This window comes from Convolutriloba macropyga, chromosome 13 (genome assembly GCF_964194025.1).
Source record: "Convolutriloba macropyga chromosome 13, txConMacr16.3, whole genome shotgun sequence".
NCBI lineage: Eukaryota > Metazoa > Xenacoelomorpha > Acoela > Convolutidae > Convolutriloba > Convolutriloba macropyga.
Window position 1 is genome coordinate 1,984,800 of NC_134480.1, and position 25,893 is coordinate 2,010,692.

The following is a 25,893-nucleotide window of genomic DNA, read 5'->3' on the forward strand; positions in this document are numbered from 1 at the left end:
TCAATAGGTTCACGCTCCCAATAGGCTGATAGTCATTTGAGGGCATTTGTTCCGATGTTAGTCGGTTATGTTTGTTAAACGTCTTCAAGAATTTTTAGACCACCTATTTATAGGGTTGATCACCACTTGTACTACGTTCATAGCTCTAATGGTACCCTAGGAGGAGTTCTCTATGAAGAGTAAAAAAATAACGTGCTATTTGTTTTGGGTTTTCATAGGTGATGCTTCTCAATTCCTCTTGCCGGCAAAATCAATAGGCGATTTGATCTGTATAATCAGTGACAACTGAAAGTTCTCTTAAATTATTTTGCTGAAACTTAGTAATTTGCATATAATGGTAGAAACTCTAAACTGAAAAAAGAAATTAAGTTGGTTTCTTGTGCTTCTACGTTCAGTTTAATCAGCGAGAAAATTGCCTCTTCACGTAGATGTTCTGATTTATTTCTAACAAACAATTTTTTCATAATTTTTTAAACTAATTGATTAAAGATACAATTTCTTGCAGTCAGTTGAGAATTATTTTTTCACAATTGCAATATTCACAAATTTTTCTATTGAATAATTATCAAACTTTGTTTTTTCTTAATTTGCCTAATTTGAAAAATTGTGCAATTGGCGTTTGATTGATGCTCAAACTGAATTTGTTTTCAAGTCGATTCCAGGTTTTTGGCCCATGCTATTTTTTGAAATCTGTTTAGACTTTTTTCTTGGTAATGAGATGTCGAATTGTGGTATTGGTTTTTCATGATAGAAAAGCAAAAAGTTTAGGTTTGCTTTCTTATACTTATTAAGATGTCTCATGAGGGGACTGCTAACGTGTTTGTTTTGATAATATATCTGTAATTACAAAATTTAGTGATTTTTGAGTATTTATTAATCTCTTCAAAGTCCCGTTGCTCAGAATTTTTAATGACGAACCTTATCGCGTTTCTCATTTTGTATTGATAAAAGTACTTACTGCTTTCAGTTCACAGCTAATTGTTTCACACTGTACACGTTTTCGATACATATTAGTGATTTTTTTCGGCTTTCCTGTATTTGGTTGAGTTCTATTGTTTGTTTAACTTTATGTCTCGTTGGATAACCTTCACAATGATCGTTTATGTCAGCAATAATGAAGATTAAGTCGGGTGTTTCAGTAGGCATAGCTAACAAATTTTGGATTTGTTCTAGTTCGCCCCACTGTTTTGATGTCCCCCATTACAAATTATGCAATGTTATATGGCATGTAAAAATTTAGAGCGTGCGCATGGGGGCGTAAAAGCTGTATCAGCACTAAAAAGAATAGATTGTAGAATTTTTGACACTGACACTTGTTTTCATTAAAATTCGGTGAATTGTTTTTACCCTATTTCTTGTTGTTTTAATGTCCTGTTGCTTAAGCTTTGATACTGAGAGGTGTCACCAGCCTTCTAACGAAGCCTATACGTGTTATGTTTGGCACTTTTTTTATTTTCTACTGATTTTGTGTAACCTTGACTTTCTTCATAAACTTCTTTTAAATTTTTTGATTATTAACGATGTTTTGCTGTTTTTGTAGCGTTTGTCACTAATTGTCGTTAATGATTTTTTTGTTTTCTAGTGAGATGTAGAAGACTTTGTTTGATTTTTTCTTTACAAGAATCATCATCTGTTAATTAATTGACTTAGTTGTGATTATTTGTCTTTTTTCAGCGTCAGTGGATTGAGGAAGCTGTTTTCAGAGCAGGGAGAGCCCGAGTATTGAAACTGCGAGATTTTAAAGAAAAGGTATCACTTTGAAAATGTTGACTAGTAATTGCGTCTGTATTATTAAAACCTTGAAATATTTTTCTTGTTCTCCATATTCAAAAGCACAAAAAAGAATCAAAAGTTTTCGGTACTACAAATTTTTTGTCTGATTTTTTTCCTGACCATTCGACTTTTCGTTCTGGAAAACGGGGCAAACAAGTTAAACCCAGAGGGAAATAGGTTCTTGTGAAGCCTTTCGGCTCGCTAAACTATAAGTATGCGATTCACCTTAACTTAAAGAGTTATAAATTCATAGTGTGAAGGATGGTTTTTAGAGTTTGAACTAACCCACCCTCGCGCTTGAGCCTCCCCCACTTAACGATGGTTGCCCTAAGCATACACGTACCTTTGGTTTTTTCTTGGCTAGTGCGCCCTATATTCTCGATTGTCACTGACTACGCAAATACGATATCTGAAGGTCTTCTTTAATGAGTTTTTGGTTGGTGCTAGATGTAAACTTCTTTAATTTAATTTTTTAAATTTCTCTGATTTTTTGTCGTATTTTTACGCGTTTTCTTGGCGTTCTTTGTTTGTTTTGACATTATTTGTCCTTTTTTATTACTCTCCAACAACTTTTGAGGATACTGTTTAAAATGTGTTGATCTTTTTCACACAAAATATTTGTTTGACCATTTCGAATTATCGAATGACTTTTACGCTCTTGACTCTTTTGTTTAGCCTGATGTAAATTTCTCTCTCAATCACCCGTGTCAGCAACTGAACTCAGATGGCGGAAATTCACTACTAAAAACCCTAAAAACCGATTGCAGAATGCGCCAAAATTTGTAATTTGTTTCTTTTAAAATTTTTTTGGGTCGTTATAGAGGTATATGATAAAGTCAAATGACCTCATTTGGAGCCCCCCTTGGTGAATTTAGTTACTCCGCCTAGTGTAGCAGGCTGCAATAGGTTTGCGCTCCCAATAGGCTGCAATAGTCGTTCTAGAGCATTTCTCTGCAGTGCAAGGTTCTATGCAGTGGTAAATTTGTCATGTTTTTTATTTGAAAAAATATTCGAATTTACAAAAATTAGATGCATTTCGTTGCAACTATTTGACATTTTACATATTTTGACCATTCTGTGTAAAAATTAATTTTGTCTGTTTTGAAAAAAGGTTGCAAAACCTCCATGAAAAATCTCCTTGAGAATTTTTACAGCAAAAGGAACGTTAGACTTTAGAAGAATCATCATCCGTTAAATAAAAAAATATCTTAGTTGTTTTTATTTGTCTTGTTTCAGCGTCAGTGGATTGAGGAAGCTGTTTTCAGAGCAGGGAGAGCCCGAGTATTGAAACTGCGAGATTTGAAACAAAATGTATCACTTTGAAAATGTTGTCTAGTAATTACGTCTGTATTAATAAAACATTGAAATATTTTTTTTCTATATTCAAAAGCACAAAAAAGAATCAAAAGTTTTCTGTACTACAAATTTTTTGTCTGACTATTTTTTTGCCTGACCATTTGACTTTTCGTTCTGGAAAATCGGGCAAACAAGGTCAACCCGGAGGGAAGTTGGTTCTTTTGGAGCCTTTCGGCTCACTAAACTATAAGTATGCGATTCACCTTAACTTAAAGAGTTATAAATTCATAGTGTGAAGGATGGTTTTTAGAGTTTGAACTAACCCACCCTCGCGCTTGAGCCTCCCCCACTTAACGATGGTTGCCCTAAGCATACACGTACCTTTGCTTTTTTCTTGGCTAGTGCGCCCTATATTCTCGATTGTCACTGACTACGCAAATACGATATCTGAAGGTCTTCTTTAATGAGTTTTTGGTTGGTGCTAGATGTAAACTTCTTTAATTTAATTTTTTAAATTTCTCTGATTTTTTGTCGTATTTTTACGCGTTTTCTTGGCGTTCTTTGTTTGTTTTGACATTATTTGTCCTTTTTTATTACTCTCCAACAACTTTTGAGGATACTGTTTAAAATGTGTTGATCTTTTTCACACAAAATATTTGTTTCACCATTTCGAATTATCGAATGACTTTTACGCTCTTGACTCTTTTGTTTTGCCTGATGTAAATTTCTCTCTCAATCACCCGTGTCAGCAACTGAACTCAAATGGCGGAAATTCACTACTAAAAACCCTAAAAATCGATTGCAGAATGCGCCAAAATTCTTGTAATTTGTTTCTTTTTAAATTTTTTTGGGTCGTTATAGAGGTATATGATAAAGTCAATTGACCTCATTTGGAGCCCCCCTTGGTGAATTTAGTTACTCCGCCTAGTGTAGCAGGCTGCAATAGGTTTGCGCTCCCAATAGGCTGCAATAGTCGTTCTAGAGCATTTCTCTGCAGTGCAAAGTTCTATGCAGTGGTAAATTTTTCATGTTTTTTTATTTGAAAAAATATTCGAATTTACAAAAATTAGATGCATTTCGTTGCAACTATTTGACATTTTACATATTTTGACCATTCAGTGTAAAAATTAGTTTTGTCTGTTTTGAAAAAAGGTTGCAAAACCTCCATGAAAAATCTCCTTGAGAATTTTTACAGCAAAAGGAACATTAGACTTTACAAGAATCATCATCTGTTAATTAAAAAATGTCTTAGTTGTTTTTATTTGTCTTGTTTCAGCGTCAGTGGATTGAGGAAGCTGTTTTCAGAGCAGGGAGAGCCCGAGTATTGAAACTGCGAGATTTGAAACAAAATGTATCACTTTGAAAATGTAATTACGTCTGTATTAATAAAACCTCGAAATAGTTTTCTTGTTTTCTATATTCAAAAGCACAAAAAAGAATCAAAAGTTTTCTGTACTACAAATTTTTCGTCTGACTATTTTTTGCCTGACCATTTGACTTTTCGTTCTGGAAAACCGGGCAAACAAGTTAAACCCGGAGGGAAATTGGTTCTTTTGGAGCCTTTCGGCTCACTAAACTATAAGTATGCGATTCACCTTAACTTAAAGAGTTATAAATTCATAGTGTGAAGGATAGTTTTTAGAGTTTGAACTAACCCCCCACGCGCTTGAGCCTCCCCCACTTAACGATGGTCGCCCTAAGCATTCACGTACCGTTGATTTTTAAGATTCTGCAATTTTAATTCGGTTGAAACTAAATCACATCTCACAGAAACACACAGCTGATGAATTGTTAATCGACCTTGAATGATTGATGGTTGAGTTTTGACATAATTGAATAAGAAGTTAATTTATATGAAAAAATTTGGGGTACAAGCCAAAGCTTGATCTGCATGAACTTGGTGTGAACTCAACTCGGATACCACTCCCATTTTTCTCACAAAAGTCAATTACAACTAAGTTCTGAACTTCTTACAAAACTTTGACGTCGAAGTTCGGGTTTACATTAAGAAGAAAGGTGGATTCGGAAAAAGCATGCATTCTTAGCACGTAAAACAGCTGTTTCCACGTCAGAAATACATATTATTAATTTCATCGAGTTTTTTAATACACAGGAGTTGGATTTTATTGAAGCATTGCCTTTTTACGGCTCAAAAAGGAGTTATGGTGATCGTCCGTTAAGTGTCGCTCAATCAAAATAAAAAAGTCATTGGCCAACGGTGAAAACAAAGGGTTTAGGTCATCCGCCTGAACAACAGTCATAAAACGATAGAAAACTACAGTGCTTTTTGTGGTAGCATAGTTTTGAGACAGCGATAACGTAAGGAGTGTCAAAGTTTTAGAATTGTTTTGTTCCCGTGCAGCAATTTTAAAGCGTTTTTTTTTCTTATTTATTTTGGCCTCAATTCGTTAAACTTTATCGGACAAAATTCTTCTTCTCACCTTTAATAACAAGTAAACTACGTTTGTGAGTGTTTATGGCCATTTTCATCATAGATTATAATTTTAGATGCAAATTTGAGCTACTTTTGTCGTTTTATCAATTTAGGCGCTTTTTAGCGGTTTTTTCTTCTATTTCAAGCTTTTGCAGTTAAAAAGAATTTTGGTTTTTTTTCTGGTTGCATAAATGCTTTGTATTCTTTTTTTGTTGTCTGTGCAATTAATTGGTATCAATTTTTTTTTATTTTACAGAAAATTGATTGATTGAATCAACTTTCGTCCTTTTGTCTAACTTTGAAGATATCCGGCTAATAGTTTGGTTTTTTAATTGCTCTCAAACGAAGTTTGTAGCAATTATATTAGTCCTGTTGGTCTTTTTTTTATGCGATTTTTCCCTTGACCGATTTTTCGTCTTACGCTTTTGACTTTTCGTCCTCAAAAACGGGATAAACAGGTAGCGCCCAGCGGGCATTAAGTGCTCTTAGAGCCTTTCAGCTCTGTTTCACAGCTCAAACTTTTTGGAGACTCTCAAACGACCGCTCACGTTAGTCGGTTATGTTTATATAATTATGTATTCTGGATATTTTTCATTTTTTAAAATTTTTTCAGAGGTTCTGTATAGTGATTGTTACTAAAAAGAGACAATTGAATGATTGATGGGCCTGTTTAAATTGAAAATTTTTGCGATTGTGAATTTTTGTTAGTTAATGCGCCGTATATTCTCTATTGCCACTGACTACGCAGATACCATATCTAAAGGTCTTCATTGATGAGTTTTTGGGTTGGTGCTATATGTAAATTTTTTTAAATTTATTTTTTAAATTTCTTTGTTTTTTTGCCGTATTTTTGCCCGTTTTCTTGGCGTTCTTTGTTTGCTTTGACACTATTTGTCCATTTAATTTATCTACAACAACTTTTGAGAAGTTTTTTTTTTCAAAATGTGCTGAATTTTTTCATTCAAAATTTTGTTTGACCATTTTGACTTATCGAATGACTCTTACGCTCTTGACTTTTTTGTTTTGCGTGATGTAGATTTCTCTCTCAATCACCCGTGTCAGCAACTAAACTCGCAATTCACTACTAAAACCCTAGAAACCGATTGCAGAATTCGCCAAAATTTGTGTAATTTGTTTCCTTTTAATTTTTTTAGGTCGTTTTAGAGGTATATGATAAAGTCAAATGACTTCATTTGAAGACCCCCTTGATGAATCTAGTTACTGCCCCCTACCGTAGCAGGCTTCAATAGTTTCGCGCTCCCAATAGGCTGCAATAGTCATTCGAGGGCATTTGTTCCGATGTTAGTCGGTTATGTTTGTTAAATGTCTTCAAGAATTTTTAGACCACCTATTTATAGGGTTGATCACCACTTGTACTACGTGTACTACGTTCATAGCTCTAATGGTACTCTAAGAGGAGTTCTCTATGAAGAGTAAAAAGAAATAACGTGCTATTTGTTTTGGGTTTTCATAGGTGATGCTTCTCAATTCCTCTTGCCGGCAAAATCAATAGGCGATTTTATCTGTATAATCAGTGACGACTGAAAGTTCTCTTAAATTATTTTGCTTAAACTTAGTAATTTGCATATAATGGTAGAAACTCTAAATTGAAAAAAGAAATTTAGTTGGTTTCTCGTGCTTCTACGTTCAGTTTGATCAGCGAGAAAATTTCCTCTTCACGTAGATGTTCTGATTTATTTCTAACAAACAATTTTTTTCATAATTTTTTTAGTAATTGATTAAAGATACAATTTCTTGCAGTCAGTTGAGAATTATTTTTTCACAGTTGCAATCTTCACGAATTTGTCTATTGAATAATTATGAAACTTTGTTTTTTCTTAACTTGCCTAATTTGAAAAATTGTGCAATTGGTGTTTGATTGATGCTCAAACTGAATTTGTTTTCAAGTCGATTCCAGGTTTTTGGCCCATGCTATTTTTTGAAATCTGTTTACACTTTTTTCTTGGTAATGAGAAGTCGAATTATGGTATTGGTTTTTCATGCTTGAAAAGTAAAAAGAAGCAAAAAATTTAGGTTTGCTTTTTTATACTTATTAAGATGTCTCATGAGGGGACAGCTAACGGGTTTGTTTTTATAATATATATGTATTTACAAAATTTAGTGATTTTTGAGTATTTATTAATCTCTTCAATGTCCCGTTGCTCAGAATTTTTAATGACGAACCTTATCGCGTTTCTCATTTTGTATTGATAAAAGTACTTTCTGCTTTCAGTTCACAGCTAATTGTTTCACACTGTACACGTTTTCGATACATATTAGTGATTTTTTCGGCTTTCCTGTATTTGGTTGAGTTCTATTTTTTGTTTAAATTTATGTCTCGTTGGATAACCTTCACAATGATCGTTTATTAATTGCTCTCAAACGAAGTTTGTAGCAATTATATTAGTCCTGTCGGTCTTTTTTTTTATGCGATTTTTCGCTTGACCAATTTTTCGTCTGACGCTTTTGACTTTTCGTCCTCAAAAACGGGATAAACAGGTAGCGCCCAGCGGGCATTATGTGCTCTTAGAGCCTTTCAGGTCTGTTTCAGCTCAAACTGTCTTGGAGACTTATACTTATACTTATGGTGTGAGGGGCGGTTCTTAGAGGTTGACACCCCCCCCTTTGTTGACCCCCACCCCCACTATTGGCTCCACCCCCCACCGCGCTTTTGCCCCCCCCCCCACCCAGTGCTGCCCCCATCAGCCCCCGGTGCACCCCCCCCCCCGTGGCTAGCTACTGACCAAGCCAACCGCTCGCCGGTCGTTTGAGAGCAATTCGCCCGACGTTAGTCGGTTATGTTCGTTTATGTCGGCAATAATGAAGATTAAGTCGGGTGTTTCAGTAGGCATAGCTAACAAATTTTGGATTTATTCTATTTCGCCCCACTGTTTTTATGTCCCCCATTACAACTTATGCAATGTTATATGGCACATTACTATGTAAAAATTTAGAGCGTGCGCATGGGGGCGTAAAAGCTGTATCAGCACTAAAAAGAATAGATTGTAGAATTTTTGACCCTGACACTTGTTTTCATTAAAGTTCTGTGAATTGTTTTTACCCTATTTCTTGTTGTTTTAATGTCCGGTTGCTTAGGTTTGACACTGAGAGGTGTCACCAGCCTTCTAACGAAGCCTATACGTGCTATGTTGGGCATTTTATTTAATTTCTACTGATTCAGTGACTTGTGTGACCTTGAATTTCTTCTTAAACTTCTTTTATATTTTTTGAGTGTTAACGATTTTTGCTGTTTTTGTAGAGTTTGTCACTAATTGTCGTTAATGATTTTTTTTTTGGTTTTCCACTGAGATGTAGATTTTTTTTGAATTTTTTATTTACTTTCGCGCTTTTCCCCGGTGGTGGCCCTGTGGGGTGGTGGGAGTGGGGGGGGGGGGGGGGGGGCTGGAGTGGGGGGTGGGAGTGGGGAGGTTGGTTAGTGGCTGAGTTGAACGAATTAAAGGCTCTTCACTTTAAAATCTTGTCCAAGATTTCCTAATAGCTTCAACTTTGTTCCATTTGTAACCTGAATAAGTTCTGTTGATTTTCTGAATTTCTTTGGAATCTGTTTCTAATTTAAACTTGGACTTAAGTTTAGCTAAGTTTAAGCAAGGACTAAAACATTCTGGTTGGTTTCCATTAAAGAACTTTGTTCACATGCGTTTGCGGGCGAAATTGGGAAGCCCGCAGTTTCCGGTCTAGCAACCAGATTTCATAACAGTTTAAAATTTCTTATATTGTACAACGTGTACCAAAATAGTTAGAAGTAAACCCATACTAACCATACAGCTAAAACTGCACCTAAATAATTCTTTCCCTTTAGACTTGGGCTTAGAAAAGCTATTGAGTATTTGTAAACGTTCCTTTCACGCTTAGCTTGAGCCCACAATCGCCATTGAAATTTCCAAAGCCAAAATTTCAATGTTAGACTTCTTGAATTTAGGTAAAACTTTGGGTTTGAGTTGGATTTTGAGCGCTTATTAGCGGCTAATCTTGTCAAAATAAGAAACGTTATAATTGGATTACTATTTACTTGAAGAAATTTTAACAGTTACAAAAGCGTTGGCGGCTAATTTGCAATATTTCTGGAAATATTGAAAACGTATTTATTTTTGGTTAGTTTAATACCATGATTTTGTTGCATATATTCAACTTTTATTTTTTAAATATTCAAGTTACCAAATAACAAACTTGATTATGTTAGTTTAACTGAAACGCTTACTTAAATAGTTTGCATAAATTGTTTCCGTATAAATTTCAAACCGATTTTGAATTTTTTAACCTTCTGTTTATTTTATTGCGCGTGAAGTTTGTTGACGTGTACTTGTAGAAAACAGGTTACAGCAATAGTGAGGCAAAAGTACATTAACCTAAAAGAGTGGTAGATTTTAAATTTTTTTGTCTCTGAAAAAAACGGTCTTACAGCAATTGCTACGTACAATTAAACATTAAAAATAGCATAGGTCCTTTTATGCAAAAATTTAGCATTGTATTCGGCGAGCTTGTCTTTTTAAAAAATAACAAAAACAGCCAGCCATACGTCAGGCGGATGCGCAAAAAAATGGTTCGGTCAGTACATTGGTTCAGTTAAACAATTCTGTACAATATCTGTTAGAAACTTCACTTTATCGAGAAGCTGGACATTGTCTTCTCTTTTTTTTTCATGAAGAATCACAACATTTCATTAGGTATCGACAATGAAATTTGCCATAGTTATCGGAAAAGTCAGGTAAATTTTTATTTCAACAAGGAGGCTCACGAAAGTTTGTTCACACAGTGTTCTGACCCCACTCATCCACAGTCATGACTTAATTGATTTCAAATGGGGAAGAGATAGAAACCTCGAAAAACATTCATATCGTTCAACAAAACACTGATGAAATAAATAATGACAATGTAGAGGGCCGACGAAACTTGTTGTATATAGGACTTTTAGAAAAATAATAAAAAATCGAATAACAAACAATATTACGACCAAAACTCGATGTATATATTTGAAAAAATAATCAAAATCAAAAGAATAACAGACATAAAAATTCAGCTGGAAGAGACCGATTTATTTGCAGCATCTCAGGAAGCTAATTGCGCTTGTTGTTAATGAGACTAAGTCACAAGACTACTAAATAACAACAAACACACGCCAAAGCCAAAACTTTACGAACAGTTTCTTGAAACCACAGCCTTGAATGTACTAATAAGATGTTTTCTACAAAATTTGAAAATCATCATAAATTTTTTAACTGGACATCAACAGATCTTCCTCATAAAAAGATTACGTAGAAATGGTATAAAAACCCAAAAACTGAACAATGCGAGAACTTGAAAATTTTTGAAATTAAGTGGTCAAAGCCATCAGTGAAAACAATTAAACGATAGCGAAATTAATATTTGAATCAACAGAAGTAGTTGACTCAACTTACTAATGAGATTGAGTTATGATAATATGACAAAAATGAGAGGAAAACGGAGACATTAAAAATATCTTTCTTTTTATTTAAAAAAAACCATTTGAAGGTCATTAAAACAAATAGCTATAAACTGAAATAATAATGAAGGTTCAACTATATGTCCTGGGGAAACAAATGTGACTTATAAGTATCACGAATATGTTTTACAGCAATAAAACGAAAGAAAAGCACAGTCATAAATAACAAAAGTCCAATAAAATTTGAACTGTGCCAACAAAATGATACTTCGGCATGAAAATAAAATCAACCTCTAAAAGAAACATTCATGCTCAATGATCGTTTTTTTCTCACAAAACTCGTAGTATCAACACCAAGAAGATAATAATTAAATATAAAACCGCGACAAACATCAATTGATAATTCACAAGAAATGTGTTTTGGTCACTCTTTACCTATACTGCGCCATAAGATGAGAGAAATAAGATAAAATACCTGCAAATTCTAAAAAACACTGACATTGTCTCTGAAAGCAAAAGTATTGGAAGTCATAAAAGATAACAGTGGAGAGCATTGTTTAGGTCCACCTATACCTCATAAGAAGCGGAATGGATTTGTGATTGTCATTGAAATAAAAATAACAACAAATAACTCCAAAACAAAAGAAATTCTTAACAATTAACAAAAACATTTGGTTAAAGACACTAAAAATCATTAGCTCAACTCAGAATCCAAAATATATGTTATTTTGACTTAAATGATCTCTAAATCGTGTATGTGAAAAAATGAGCCTGAATTTGAAATTCTTGTTGGTGATTAACATAAAAATATATAATTGCTGAAATTCCAATATTGCTGCTCGTCTAAGAAGACAGTTTTGTGTTCAAGTTTTGCAAACTACATCATTTTCTAAATAAATTTATTTTTTATATCAAATATAAATAAAGCAGTTTCTACAATTATTGTGTTTAAAATTGCGAAAAACTGGCGAATTTGTAATTCCATAAGACTCTTAAAGCCGGTGTGAGTACAACTGACTCTCTTTTGAGTGGACAACGAATATGTCCAAAGTTTTTAGGCGTCTACATCCTAGAAATTTAAAGAAAATTGGCTAAAAAAAATTTTTGTTGCCATTTTTTGACGAAAAAAGTGAATTTCGATAAAAATAGCATTAATTTTAGTTAAAATTTTTGGACTGAGCAATTCAGCAACCGTCCTTTGTCGTTAAAGATAAAACCTATAAAACCTTTGTTATCGATTATAACGCATTTCAGCAAAATTGACTAAAATTGAGACAAAAATTACGGAAAATTTGAACGGAAGCTACGTCATTCGGATAATAGCTAATAATTTTAATGGCTTCACTAAATTGGGTTTTCGCAATGTTTGTAATTTTCTGTTCGTAACTTTTTGAGTTTTTCTGCATCTTTAGTCCTTTCCGATTGCTTAGTCTAACGAGAGACATGTCCTATTTGTTTCCTTATGACTTAATAGAATTATCAAGAATTGTTTCGTTAAAAGCTAATTGTTTTTAGTACTTTGGAATTTATTTGGTTTTAAAAATGTTGATCGATTTTTGAATTTCACCTCATTATTTTGTCTTTTGTCGACTTTATACCTAGTCTTATTAAAGAAAAAACCCATCTGTGTAGTTAGAAGAAAATTAAATTTGTGTAGTTAGGGTTTTGTCTGATTGTAAATTGACGTTGTTACTAGGTGCTTTTCGATTAAGATATTGAGTTTTTGCCGTGAAATTTCTTTTTTTTTGCTTTTTTGTTGTTGTTTTTCTCTCGTAATCTTTTCAATGGCAGATTACCTTGTAATGAGGTATGGCCTTTTTTATTCAATTAATAATATGGTTGTGTGATGATTTCTTTTAAACTCAATTATCGTTTTTTGATTATCTCTTTGCAAAAATTTAAGTCAAAAGACAGCTGAGTCCAAAATATGTTTGTTCCAAATGTTTGTTCCAGTATGTTAATGAAAGCAGTAGCTTAACATGCAACTTTTTTACAATGAGTATGTGATACTTTTTTGTGAATTTTCCAGTCAAATCAATGTTTTTTAGTTGACTTTTTTCCGTTTGTATGGATACAGAATTTTGATTTTTTTCATGAAGCTATCCGAAGCCTATTTGTGTCTTTCCATTTGTAGCAACGTCGAATTATCAACAGGGACCGTACCCAAATAATTAGATTAGAAAGACACAAGACATCTTTTCGTCGATAGTTGTGTCTTTGGAATCGTAAAATATAATAGAAAATTAAGACTCCGGACGCGACATTTTTGCCAATTTTGAAAACCCAATTTTGTGGACTGAGTAAGTTTCTGTCTGGACTGTAACTAGAATGCAAACCATTTATTGCTGTTTAAGTTTTTGAATTTAAATTTTAATCGTTTTGACAAACACTGGTAGATATTTTGTGCTTTTAAAATATTTTTTCATACTTATTTTTCAAATAAATCTTGATTAATTTTTTAATTTGGAAACTGGCTTTGCTGTTACCCGTTTCTATCGTTTCTTAAAGATGCTAGAATTTAAGATCACACGGAAATTTTCGTCGTTGTGCCTCAAAATTTACTCTCTCTGTCAAGGAGAAAACATCAATTGAGTTTTTTTTTAAAGAGTGGGGTCGGAAAATTATAAACATATACTCATTGAGGAACCTCCTAGTTTTTTGTAAAGAATTTTTTTATTTAATCAATAATTTCTGTGCAAACAAGATTTATTTATTTAGCACTGATTCTGCAAAGTTACAGTAAAAAATCTCTTAAAATTGTTTTGGATTTGAACTTGATAACATAGTAATGCGCGTTTACAATTTGATTATTATTTTCCATTTTTGTAGTTTGTGGAGTGTATAGTTGCTGATTATGCGGCATTATTACTGGTTACAACACTGAGAAATACACTGTACAGTTATAGAACTTATAATTAAATATCACCATGACAGTTATTATCATCTAGATATAAGTTCTAGATAGACTTAAAGTACTTGTTACTTAAAGACTTTAAAAAACTTGATCTATCGTATTCATTATTGACTGACAATTTATTATTATTTACACATGATGACTTTCTCATTACACTGCATATTGAAACTGACAGTTATAACTTTGATTAGTTATAACCTGGTTATGGTCAGGGTCATTACAGCCCAGAGTGGCCAGGTAGTTGAGGTCGAGGTAGGAAGGGCAAGTTTGGAGGTCTCATCTGATGAACAGAAGAAGAGATGCAATGGAACAATTCGAAGACTATCACCCGTGAGTGGGGAGATAGTGTCTAATACGACAGTGGTGGACGGGGAGCAGTTGTACGTGCCAGGGTCTAATTGCCAGTACGTCATATCAGGTGGGATCTTTGTTGATTGCTTCACAAGAGTCGAGTAATTTTTGAAAAAAAAGGTTAAAAAATTAAGTTGCAAACCGCAGTGTGATATTTTTGTAATCTGACTGTGAAGATATGGAATTCTGGAGCCCAAGAATCTGGCTCTGCAGAGATGTTAAATTTTGCACTTTAAAATTTGCACTTGAATGTTTCCACTCAAAATCCACTCAATTGATTTCCGTCAATTGTTTATTTTTGCAGAAGTTGGGGGTGTAAATATATCTCGATATATTAGAGATTTCCAATAATTTGTTTTCACTAATTTAGTTGGGGGTCGTAGAAATTTCGCAGAGTTAAAAAAACATGAACTGATTGGAATTTGAGTTGAAACGCGCAGTGTGAAATGATTCAGTTTTCGATATGATTGAAAAATGAGATAGTTGCAAAAACGAATACAAAATATGCATGAAAAATTTCAAAACGATCAATGGAAGGGTTAGTTTTTTTAACGTATTTATTCTTACCAAACACGTGGATTCCTTCGAATCATTTTTTTTACTTTATTTATTCTTGCCAAACACGTGGATTCCTTCGAATCATTTTTTTGGTTCAATCTTCGAAAACCAAATATTGAAAGAGAACAAAGATTGCCATAAATTGGAATTTTAGCCATGTTATTCTTTAAAGTTTTGGAAATTGTGTTTAAAATGCCCCGGCACCACGATGATTTTTAAAAATGAATTTTGTGTTTTATAACACGATATCTACAAAAATTATGTTCCCTTTATCGAACATTTAAAAACCTTTTTTTATTTGCAATTTTCGATTGAGCCCAAGCACTTGGAAAAACTATGTAGGTCACGTGCTCTCAATTGTCTTAAAACAGAGACAAGCCGAAATTTTTGTTTGCAGAAAAAATATTCAGCAATTAAAATTGCACATTTTTTGCCTTTGCAGTTTCTGACAAAAATGTTAAGTTTTCGATCATTCTATCGCGCTGTACTAAAAGCGTTATTCATTTAAGTATTAAAGTGACGTTACATTGTGAAATTTCAATTTTTTTGTTTATTTAAAATTGGTTCCGGGTGAAATTTAGACAGGAACTGCAGATCATCATTTGGTATAAATTAGAAAATTATTTTTGACAATCCAAGTTCTAAAAAAATTCAGATGATTTCCGTCAATATTGTTGGTCTTTGTTTTGGTAAAAATGATATTGTCTTTTATAGAAGCCAAGTATTGATTTTATATTGGTGCATATATTTAATAGTTACTTCTAATAAAATCGGTAATTTTGTGTTTTTAGAAGTAACTTCTTCAGAGCATAAAAATTTTTCATTAAAATCTTGTACAGACTTTTCTAACAGCTGTGGTTGATTACTTTCGATTAAATTATACTGAATTTGATTTCCTTTTTTGTCATATTGTTAGGATCCGTAGTATTTAATAATAAATTGATTTCTGGACTAAAACAGTGCCAATAAATGTGTTTTCGGATTATAGATCTTTTTGCCCTCAACATGTCTTGTTATCCAGTCACAGACAACACAAAAATGATAGACAGCATGTTTTGTGTAACGCAGTCAAATTTTTTATGATGTCAATAAAGTCCACTTTCATATTTTTGAAGAAAAAAGTCTAGAAGAAGAACAACACAAGATCAGTGTTTTGTATGATATAATGAAATGACACAAAAAATTCCGGATACCCGCTCACAATACTTGTTCTTCGATCAACAATTTGCAGTTAACAAAAATTATAACTTAATTAGAGTTTTGTTTCCTTGCCTAGCCGAGACCGTTTTTTGCAAAATTAAACCGTATCTTGCAAGATCGTTTCGGTTGCGAACTGCTCTCATTGGTTTTTAAAGGCACATGATATTTCATTCCGCTCAGATTTTTTCTGAGACAAAGTTTTGTGTGTTGTTAGAGATGATTATAAACAAAATTTGAAACTAGATGTTTTCAGTTATTGAACATTTCTGTTACAACCAGCTTAGCATAATTGTTACCGTTCTGTTGAAAACTGCAAACACGATTAGTGAATTTTTCAAAATTTTGAATTGATCCTTTAACCTTGTGGTATCTCGGTAATTACACTTTTTCAACCAAAATTTTCAAAATTGCACTTTTTCTTATTACATTTTTTAAATTCATTTATGCTCTTTCTTTTGAATTATAAAGATAAGTATTTGAAGTCGACTGGGATTGTTTCCTTGCTTGGCTGAATTTTTCCCTGTTGTCAATTATCCGTTTTAACTAAATGATTTAAATATGAGTTGAGAACATTTGTTTGCTGCACTGAAACATATAAACAATAAAAATGACAATCTCTTAAATCTTTTAATTATAGCAGAACAACGGAAGCATTATAGTTTTTGATTCTTCATTTTTACTGTTTAACAGAACCACAAAGGCTGGTTATAATGTTTGAGGTCATTTTTGGAGGCGAACGTCATCAGCGAAACATTATTTTTATTATATCAGGTTTTTGTGGTCTCGTTTATGCACATAAAACTATCAACAATTATTTGATATTAACTCTATTTTCTTCGAACTAACTCATTTTTAGCATTCAGCTTTATGAAAACAATCGAAAACAAAAAAAAACTTTGATGGAAATTGACATAAGAATCTCTCTTCATCTTTTTAATATGAAAAAAATTACCACGAATATTTCAAACTTCTAGTTAAAGAAAACTGATTTGACATTTCTCCCAGGTTCCCAAGTTTTCATGTTTGAAGGTACTTATAAAAAATTCATCGAGGCCATAATGAAATACAATTCGGGTTCTATCTCGTTCAATTTATGAAAATTTCAATCATATCTACAAAATCGCGCACAATCTAGATTTTAAAATCTCAATTGAAATATCCCGAATTAACAATTTTAAATCTTTTATTAAAAACAATTAACTTGGTTATAAAAACGGTGGTTTACAATACAACAGATCAACAGTTTATGAATCTCATTTCATCGGCATTTTTACGACTCGAAGAGGAGTATTGGTTTTCTTAAGGTTTTTTTTTACCGGAAGTACTATTCGTTCAGGCGATGTATTGACCTAGAAGCGAAAGTGAGCGAAATTGCCTTGTGAACTAATTTTTTCTTAGCGAGAGAAGTTTTTTGATCATGCGCTGCGTTTAGTGAATGACTTTTTGACTTTGAAAAGTAGTTTTTGACTGAATGGCACATATAGATATCCGTTTTTAGCCGTTTTTTCGTCTAAGTGGCCCAGTTTTTTGCTTTTAATTTGGTTTTTTGTAGTAATGATTTTTATTCGATGCTGTATTGAATTGTAAACCTCGGAAATTATTACCACAGTCTTTTGGAGAGCCTGAAAATGCGTTTGAAGTTCAAAATTGGCACATATTTTCTGATTTTTTAGTTAGTTTTTGACTTTTTTTTCTAGTAATTTCTTCAATTTTGGATCTTTCAGCTGTGTTTCTGTCAAAAATCAGTTAACGTAGCAACTTTCCTTTGACAATTCATATACTCAACGCCTCTTTCTACCTGGATGTAATTTCGTGTTTATAAAATTGTACATATGCTAATCCGATTTTGGTAGTTTTTTCCCAACCAATTTTTCTGTTTTTTTTGTAAATTGAATTTAATTACTAGAAAGAGTCTTTTTGTGCAACATGGGAGACTTCAATAAAAATCTGTTTTTGGCATTCATTTTTTTGGCTTTAAGTTTTTGAAAAACAGTTACTTTTTTTCATAAATGCAGTCTCAAGAATTTATTGAACATTTTATTCTGCAAAATGTTTTAATATTTTGTTTGTTTGAATTCTGCTTTTTCTTGCTTTGTGTTTTGCTCAGGGGATGGATCTTTGTCTCGTTGTCTTTTCAACGTCTCGAACGCTGAACAATGAAATGTATTCGCTTTTCTTGATTTTTTGTAACAAACAATAACTTTTCTAACTTTCAAAAATCAAGAATTAGTCTTTTTGTTACGGTTTTCCTTACATTGTGTCCATATTTATCACATTCTTGTTTGTATCATTCTGGCTTTGTCCTAGCACCTTCATTTTTTTCGTTATATTGATTTTTTCAGTTGTTAAAATTTGAATCATTTCAGCTTTTTGTTAGATTTTTCTCATTTGTTTGGTTTGCAAATGTTTTCATTCAACTTAAGCCAGTACTGAGAGTTTGCTAGAAATCCTTTGCCAAATTTTCCACTTATTACTATTTATTGCATTTTTCTTTGGGCCTTGGTATTACCTTAAAACGATTTTTGGCCTTTGATTAATATTCTTTTGCTTGTCTTTTCTATGATTTATTTAATTTTTGATTCAGTAAAAAATCATGTTTTCTAGAATATATACATAAAGGAAGATGTATATGTTGTTGTTGTCTTAATTGTAGTGGTTAGAGATCTAATTGTGGTGGTTTTTTGATTTTTAAATTTGACCATTCTTTTTTAGAAAAATTCAGCCTAGTTTCTGAGATTGTTTTCTGCTGTTTACTTTCGCGATGTTTATGATAAAAGTATCATGAATTATTTAAGGACAATTGATAGCACTGTCAGTTTTTTCAGCCGGTCCGTAATTTGACCATCCTCATTATTTTGGACTTTTTTAACGTTACCAAACGTTTTCACTAATATTAAATTTTGTTGCATTTTGTCTCTCGTGGTGACAGTGGGTTAAATTTCACCAATTGTGAGATCAGACCTGAGGAGGTAATGAGAATGATTTAATATAAAAGGTTATGGTTTCAGCTTCAATTAGGGTTTTCTGTGAACTTTTGATGCTTCGAGTCGCTTCCGGAATTCTTCCGGCTATGTTTTTTAATTTTTCACATGTAAAATGTTTGTTTATATTCTCCCCACTTTGGTCAGGTAAGAATGAAAATAAGGTAAGATTAACAATTTTTATCAACTTGTCATTGTTTTGCATTGATGATATTATGTTATTGTTGTTTGTGATTTTTAGCGACCAAAGAGGATAGAATAGTGAGAATTAGATTCACTAAATTTGACCTTGAAGAGAGTGATGACTGCATTTACGATTACGTCAGACTAAATGACGGCATGTTTGGATACTCGCCTCTGATTGGTCCATATTGTGGAAAGAACACACCGCCCCCGTTAGTATTAAAACTACACGAAGAAATAACTTACACAGATACAAAAAATATTCACTCATTCAATTTTGTGACCTAATAATTAAGTCACGTGATCATCAGACCGTCACAGACCGAGAAGGAGAACGACCCCTACGGTAGAATATTATACGTTACCCAGGTTGAGAGGTTCAACGTTAACATATGAATAATTAATGGGGTCTAACCGAGGGGTAATTTTCCTGACACTTATATGATTGAGACCACAAATAACATCCCACCAAAGTGTTAAGATGATACACAAACCCACATTTTGTAAACCAATTATTGGCCCACCATGGTCTTCTCATGAAACCTCGCTCTTAACTAGGGTATCCATACTAGACATTTTCTGTTTTTCTTAACCCCCCCCCCCCCCCCCCCCTGTAGTTGCTCATAACGACTCGGTTTCATCTCAACGGCTGGTATCTTCGGGCATAAAATTTCCTCACACAATTTTTTAAGTATCCTAATTTAAAGCATGAGAGTCATTGATTGATCAATAAGCATAGCATTAAATACTAAAAACATTTTGCTCTATATTTTTTGAGGTTTGTAGCTGTAAAGTAATACAATAAGACAACAGTCTACCGAAGTTTCAATTTATCAAGAATAGGTATAGAGTCAACGTCATAAGTTCGTATATAAAGCAAGGTATAAGCTCATCGATGATCATAGCAACAAGTGAGAGTTTAGACGGAAAGGTTTTTGATGCTCTTTTACTGGTTTTTTGTCTGATGTTATTGACGTCAGAATCGGTTCATATTCAATCGAAAATCGGCTAAAGAACCTAAAATTATTAAGCCGAAACCCAGCTTATTCGATACATATAGTGATTATATTTACTTAAAATTAGGTTAAGCGAACTTTTTCGGAACATTATATCCAAATTGGAACGATTACTATGTGTGTTTAAATTGCTTGGAAATACTCGTTTCTGATTGGATAATAATCTCTCGCTTTAAATCTTTTTACTTGTTAACATCCTCCGGCCCAGAAGAAGGTGCTGGGAGAACGGGTACTAATTTTACAAGTGGGCGAACGAGCGATCCGGTAGACGTGCGCAGGACGGCGGAGCGCGCGACGCTGTCGGAACCGTAACGGAGTTCAGTGATCCGAGCAGTGGGGTAGTAACCCCTAGGGTTGGTCTCTTGAACTACCCAAATCAAATCACCGGTTTTAAGGTGTTGCCCGGCAGACGTCTGCCACTTGGAACGCCTGTTCAGCGCCGGTACGTACTCTTTGATCCAACGTGACCAAATAGTGTTAGCATACGACTGTGATCGGGCGTACCGTTTACGATGATTGAACTCGTCGACGCCAACGATTGACGGAATTGCTGTTGCTTGGTTACCGAGTAGGAAATGATTAGGGTGTTATTGCGCCTAGGTCGGACGGGTAGGCACTTACGGGCGTTAACGGACGTGAGTTAAGTGCGTGTTCGACGAGACAAAAAGTAGTGTTCAAAACTTCGTCCGTGAGACGACGAGCACCGAGGGTGGTGTAAAGTATTCGCTTAAAACTACGTACCAGCCTCTCCCAGATGCCACCTTGGTGTGGCGCACTGGGCGGATTGAATCTTCACTTAATGCCTTTGTGGGCAAGTGCCACGGCGATATTGATGGCGTTCCACTTTTCGATGTTCTCGCGTAGTTCTTAACAAAGTTTGTACCATTATAAGACCAAATAATGGCCGGTGTACCCCGACGGGAGACAAACCGCTCAACTCCCATTACACACGAACTGGCGTCCATGGACGGAACGATTTCAACATGAACGGCGCGAGTAGTTAGGCACGTAAAGAGGAAACCCCACCTCTTCTCGGTAGTCCTGCGTACAGTAACGTAAAATGGGCCAAAGTAGTCGACCCCGGTGTTCGTGAAGGGAGGAGACTGGTATGCGAGTCTTTCTTTTGGGAGGTCAGCCATGATTGGTTGGATAGTGGTAGCTCGGAACTTTCTGCACGTGACGCAGTTGGATTTAATGGAACGCAGTGAGGATCGTAATTTGAGGATGGTATAGAGTTCTTGTACTTTAGCCCGCAGGTAGTCAATACCTTGATGATGATGTTTAACGTGGTTGTGCCTAAGGAATAACTTTACAAATGCATGGCGTGCGTCGAGAACGATAGGATGTTTTACATCAAAGTCAACTTCGACCAACCGTTTGATGCGGCCGGCCGATCGGATTAGGCGATTTGGCCCAATAAAGGGAGAAAAAGGAGCAATACGGCTACTCCATTTAACGGGTTTGTTCTCGAGGAGATCTTTCCTTTCTGCATTGAATGACTCCACTTGGACAAGATACTGGAGATGACGCTCGGCTTTTTCAAGCTCTGTGGGGTCTATGATACTATTACGGAATTACGGTAACATTCGTGAGAAGGTAAAAAGCGGAGTGCGTGTGCTGTTATCCGTAGCAACTTCTGATAAGAACTGTACTTATCGAAGGGAATTAGTTGCGGGGGCGGTTCCTTAGTTGACTTGGTTACGGATGCGGCCAATGGTGTATTGGTTTCGTCAGTTTCCTTAATTACTATACCAAGTTTGATGTTATTAACTACTTCAGTGCTTGGTTCGAACGGGAATTGCTTGCTTCTTAGGAAGTCTGGACCTCTCACCCAGCTACTTGATTGCAAAACCTCAGCGGACATACCACGAGTGCCGGCATCTGCCGGATTATCGCTTGAGGCAACGTGGTTCCATTCGTCAACGGTAGTGTGTTCTAAGATCTCGCAAACATGGTTTGCAATAAATATTGGGTGCTTGGTTGCAGAGTTAAGCCATTGCAAGACAGTAGTGCTGTCAGTCCACATGAAAACCTTGTTGACTTTCACTGTGAGAGCTCGACAGATATCTTGTTTCAATCGAGCGGCCAGTAGTGCTGCCTGTAATTCCAGCTTTGGAACAGTCATGACCTTCATAGGTGCTACGCGAGCTTTACCCAGGACAAAAGCAAGCTCCGTTTGGGGTCCACCCGAAGTAGTTACTCGAGCTCGGAGAAATGCAACGGTACTGAAAACTTCTTTTGAACTATCGCCGAACATGTGTAAATCCAAGTGTTCAAAGTTTCCGGAAAAGTAGCTCCTTGGTATAGTGATTGCGGCAAGCTTGGGTAGTTCTACACTCCACTCGAGGAAACTTTCAACAGTGTCTTTTGGCAATTCTTCGTCCCAGTGCTGCCCGCTGACACGCCAGATGTCTTTTAGTAACAATCGGGCACCAACGGTAAATGGTGCCACTAAGCCGATGGGATCAAATACCTTGGACACTAGGCTCAATACCAAGCGTTGTGTTAAAGACTTGGTTACTGTAAAGGTGGTACCCCGACTCACAACTAGAGTATCATTGTTGTGATCCCATTTCAACCCAAGCACATGCGAAGATTCCTCCTTAGATGAGGCAATTACTTTTGGTTCGGTAGACTGAGGTGACCCATCAATTCGATCAGCCAGATTTGGTACATTGCTTACAAACTTAGTAAGCTTGAACCCACCGAGATGGAGAAGATGCACCAACTCTTTCGACCTTTTGAGAGCCCTCTCAGGTGACTCCACCGAATCCAAGTAATCGTCCATGTAGAAGTTTTCTAGAACGGCTTTGGTTGCTTCCGGGTACTGATTAACATTGTCTCGGGCCGTGCGTTGCAGTGCATAGTTAGCGCATGTGGGCGAGTCTTCAGCCCCGAATATATGGCGCGTTTATTGATACACTACAAGATTTGTTGTGGGGTCCTCCCGCCACAAAAAACGCAGTGATGGCTGATCACAGACAGGGACACCCACTTGGAGGAACTTACCCTCGATATCTGCGGACACGGCGAATTGATGTTGGCGGAACCTAAGTAGTACGTGGATTAGGTTTTGTGAGCAGGTCGGGGCCAGTGAGCAAAGATTCATTCAGAGAAGTTCCGTGGAACTTTGCTGCACCATTTAATACCCTACGCACTTTCCCCGGTTTGTTCGGGTTGATTATGGGATGATGTGGTAGGTACCACTCTTTATCCGACCGCTGCTCAACCTTGTGAGCATCAGGGACTGTAATCAAATAACCTTTTTCCATGTCTTCACGGATTGTATTAGTATAATTTTCGTTCAATGTTGTGTCTCTCGAGAGCAATTTTTCAAGAGACTTGAGCTGTACCAATGACGAAAAAAAGTTATTCGGGAGATGGATGTTGTCATCAGCCCATAACATGCCGACATCGTATCTTTGGCCGTTATGAAAGATTGTTGTTTCAAGTACTTCCTGAGCGCGAGCATCCGCTGCGGATCGTGGGTCTACCTGCTTGAACGCGCCATACGATTCCATATCATACCAAGACCTAACCTGACAAGCTAATTCATAATCCCGTTCAATATTGGCTTTGAAACACGTCGAGACGAAACTTGAACTTGACGGGAAAGGGCCACTTAGAACCCAACCTATGGGCAAGCGGACAGCGAACGGTGAGCACTTTTCGTCGGCTGAAAAATTCTCTAACGGGCGGATGGCATGGTAGACATCCTGACCAAGTATTATCTCAATGTCTCCATAGCTATATCTTACTGGATCTAGGACTGCCAGATGTGGGTAAGATTCTTGCATGGACTTAACGTCAATGATGTCGGAACCTACATTTAATATTTCCCTCATGTAGGGACGTACAGTAAACGATTCGAAGTCTTGATTTTTATGAGGTGTCACGGTCAATTGATCCACCTTCCTGTCGATAATTTCTTCTGTGTTTATACCCTTGACGGTAAGTTTTAATGCGGTACCTTGCAAACCGAGTCTAGCTGCGAGACTATCGGACACCCAAGAGTTACTGCAAGCGGTATCGCATAAAACCAACACCGTAGTACTAATACCAGAAGAGTTAGTAAGTTTTAGTTCCGTCACCTGAAGGAGGCCTTTGACGTCCGTCACGGAAGACAAAGTCTTTGTTTTGCTTGGTTGCTGTTGACCAGTAGATGGCCTACTAGTACCTGCGTTCGACTTCGAAGTATTGGAGGAAGACCACCACCAGCGTGTTGCCGCAGCTAAATTGGATGAGGCTGAATTAAGGGATAATCATTCTTTGTTTAGTCACCACTCAAGTGAACTGAAATCGCTTAAAGATAGAGGATCAGATAGAAGTCAGAGACTTGTTCAGGATTGGGTAAATTCTTTTCCAGCAGGTAATTCATTGACTGCTGCAAGTGGGTTAAATTTTTCTCGTCCTGGTTCAGCAACCGCTGACCCTCCTGTTCAAGATACTGCCCCTAGTAATCCTCCAGAAAACACAAGTAATGTTGCCGGTAACTTGAATCGTCTTGAAATGCTTTCTCAGTACACAAGGCCAGGAGTTGCAATTTCTGTTGCTCAGCAAGAATCGTTGTATCGGGAATACCTCCAGGCTCAACTACAGCAATCACTCAGTGATCAAAGGGTTGAGCGGGCACATAGTCCCTCAGCAGTGGTATGGTAAACCAAGTGAACCAAGTACCAGTCGACGTACAAAATGTTGCACTCCCACCACCTCAGTCACCTATGCAACCTCGCCGACCACCAACACCCATTATGGCACCAACGAACTGCATGTTTGTACCTGATTTTTCAACAAACCCACAGTTAGATCATTTCTTGGGTCCGAAAAGCTCCAGTGTGCCTGCTGAATTACATATGTCGATGCCTCATGTTCCGCAACTACAGAATCCATCTCAAAGTATCATTCCACACCAAACACAAGTTCCTATTGCCCATTCCCCACATAATGTCCTTCCACCTCTAAACCCACTCGTGAACCAGCCACCCGTAAACCCGCCTCAACAATTATTTATTTCGCAGCCTCCCGTGATTCCGTCGCCCATTCCAGCGAGCACAGCAACATACTTACCCGTCTCCAACATTCCGCAACATAACACTGTCCATTCAGCTCAAACCCACGCGCGGAGATACTGCAATGGACATATTTTTATATTATACGCTGCTAAAGTTTGCCCTCAAGTTAATTCAAACTTTTTAACTGATCCGCTCGGGTCGAGATTTTAACCGAAAAATAACGGGGAAAATAGCGAGTGTGAAAAAAATATGTTTGTACCGTTTGTGCTACAATTAATAACGGTGACAAAAAAAGAAAAAAAGAGTGTAATTATAAGAAAAAGGGTGGAACAGTGTAATAGAAAGATTCATTGGTCCCGAACTATACTTAATTAGTTTTTCAGCGCTCAATCATGATAAGAACTTGATAAGAACTTTTATTCTGAATTTTGGACTGCCAAGTGTGATCAGAGAAAAAATTCAGGACAACCTAGTTTCTCTGAATTTGTTCTGAACTACATGACAAAATCAGACTGTGGCAATACTGCTCAAAAAAATATCAGCCTGAAAAAAACGTGTAAAATAAAGGCGTAAAAATAATTTGACACAAGTAAATATTCAACATGTGTTGTTTCAGTTTCGAGTCATCTGGCCGAAATGTGCATATAGAGTTCAAAAGTGACGCACATGTTGAAAAGAGTGGATTCAGACTACAGTTCGAATTTGTTCAGACAGATTTGCAGAATGTGAGAGATGATTGTGTGTATCACTTGT

The 25,893-nt window shown here is 35.7% G+C and overlaps 1 protein-coding gene across 1 annotated transcript in view; it reads left to right on the forward strand.

Annotated features, from left to right (window-relative positions):
- Positions 1-9,422: 9,422 nt before the first annotated feature.
- The window catches only part of LOC142352081 (neuropilin and tolloid-like protein 2), a 23,360-nt gene continuing 6,889 nt past the window's right edge, over positions 9,423-25,893 (forward strand). The window contains exons 1-4 of the mRNA XM_075404444.1: positions 9,423-9,615; positions 13,755-14,257; positions 19,171-19,324; positions 25,757-25,891. Of these exons, the coding sequence (XP_075260559.1) occupies positions 13,975-14,257; positions 19,171-19,324; positions 25,757-25,891 (572 nt within the window). The 5' untranslated portion in view covers positions 9,423-9,615; positions 13,755-13,974. The remainder of the gene's footprint in view (positions 9,616-13,754; positions 14,258-19,170; positions 19,325-25,756; positions 25,892-25,893) is intronic.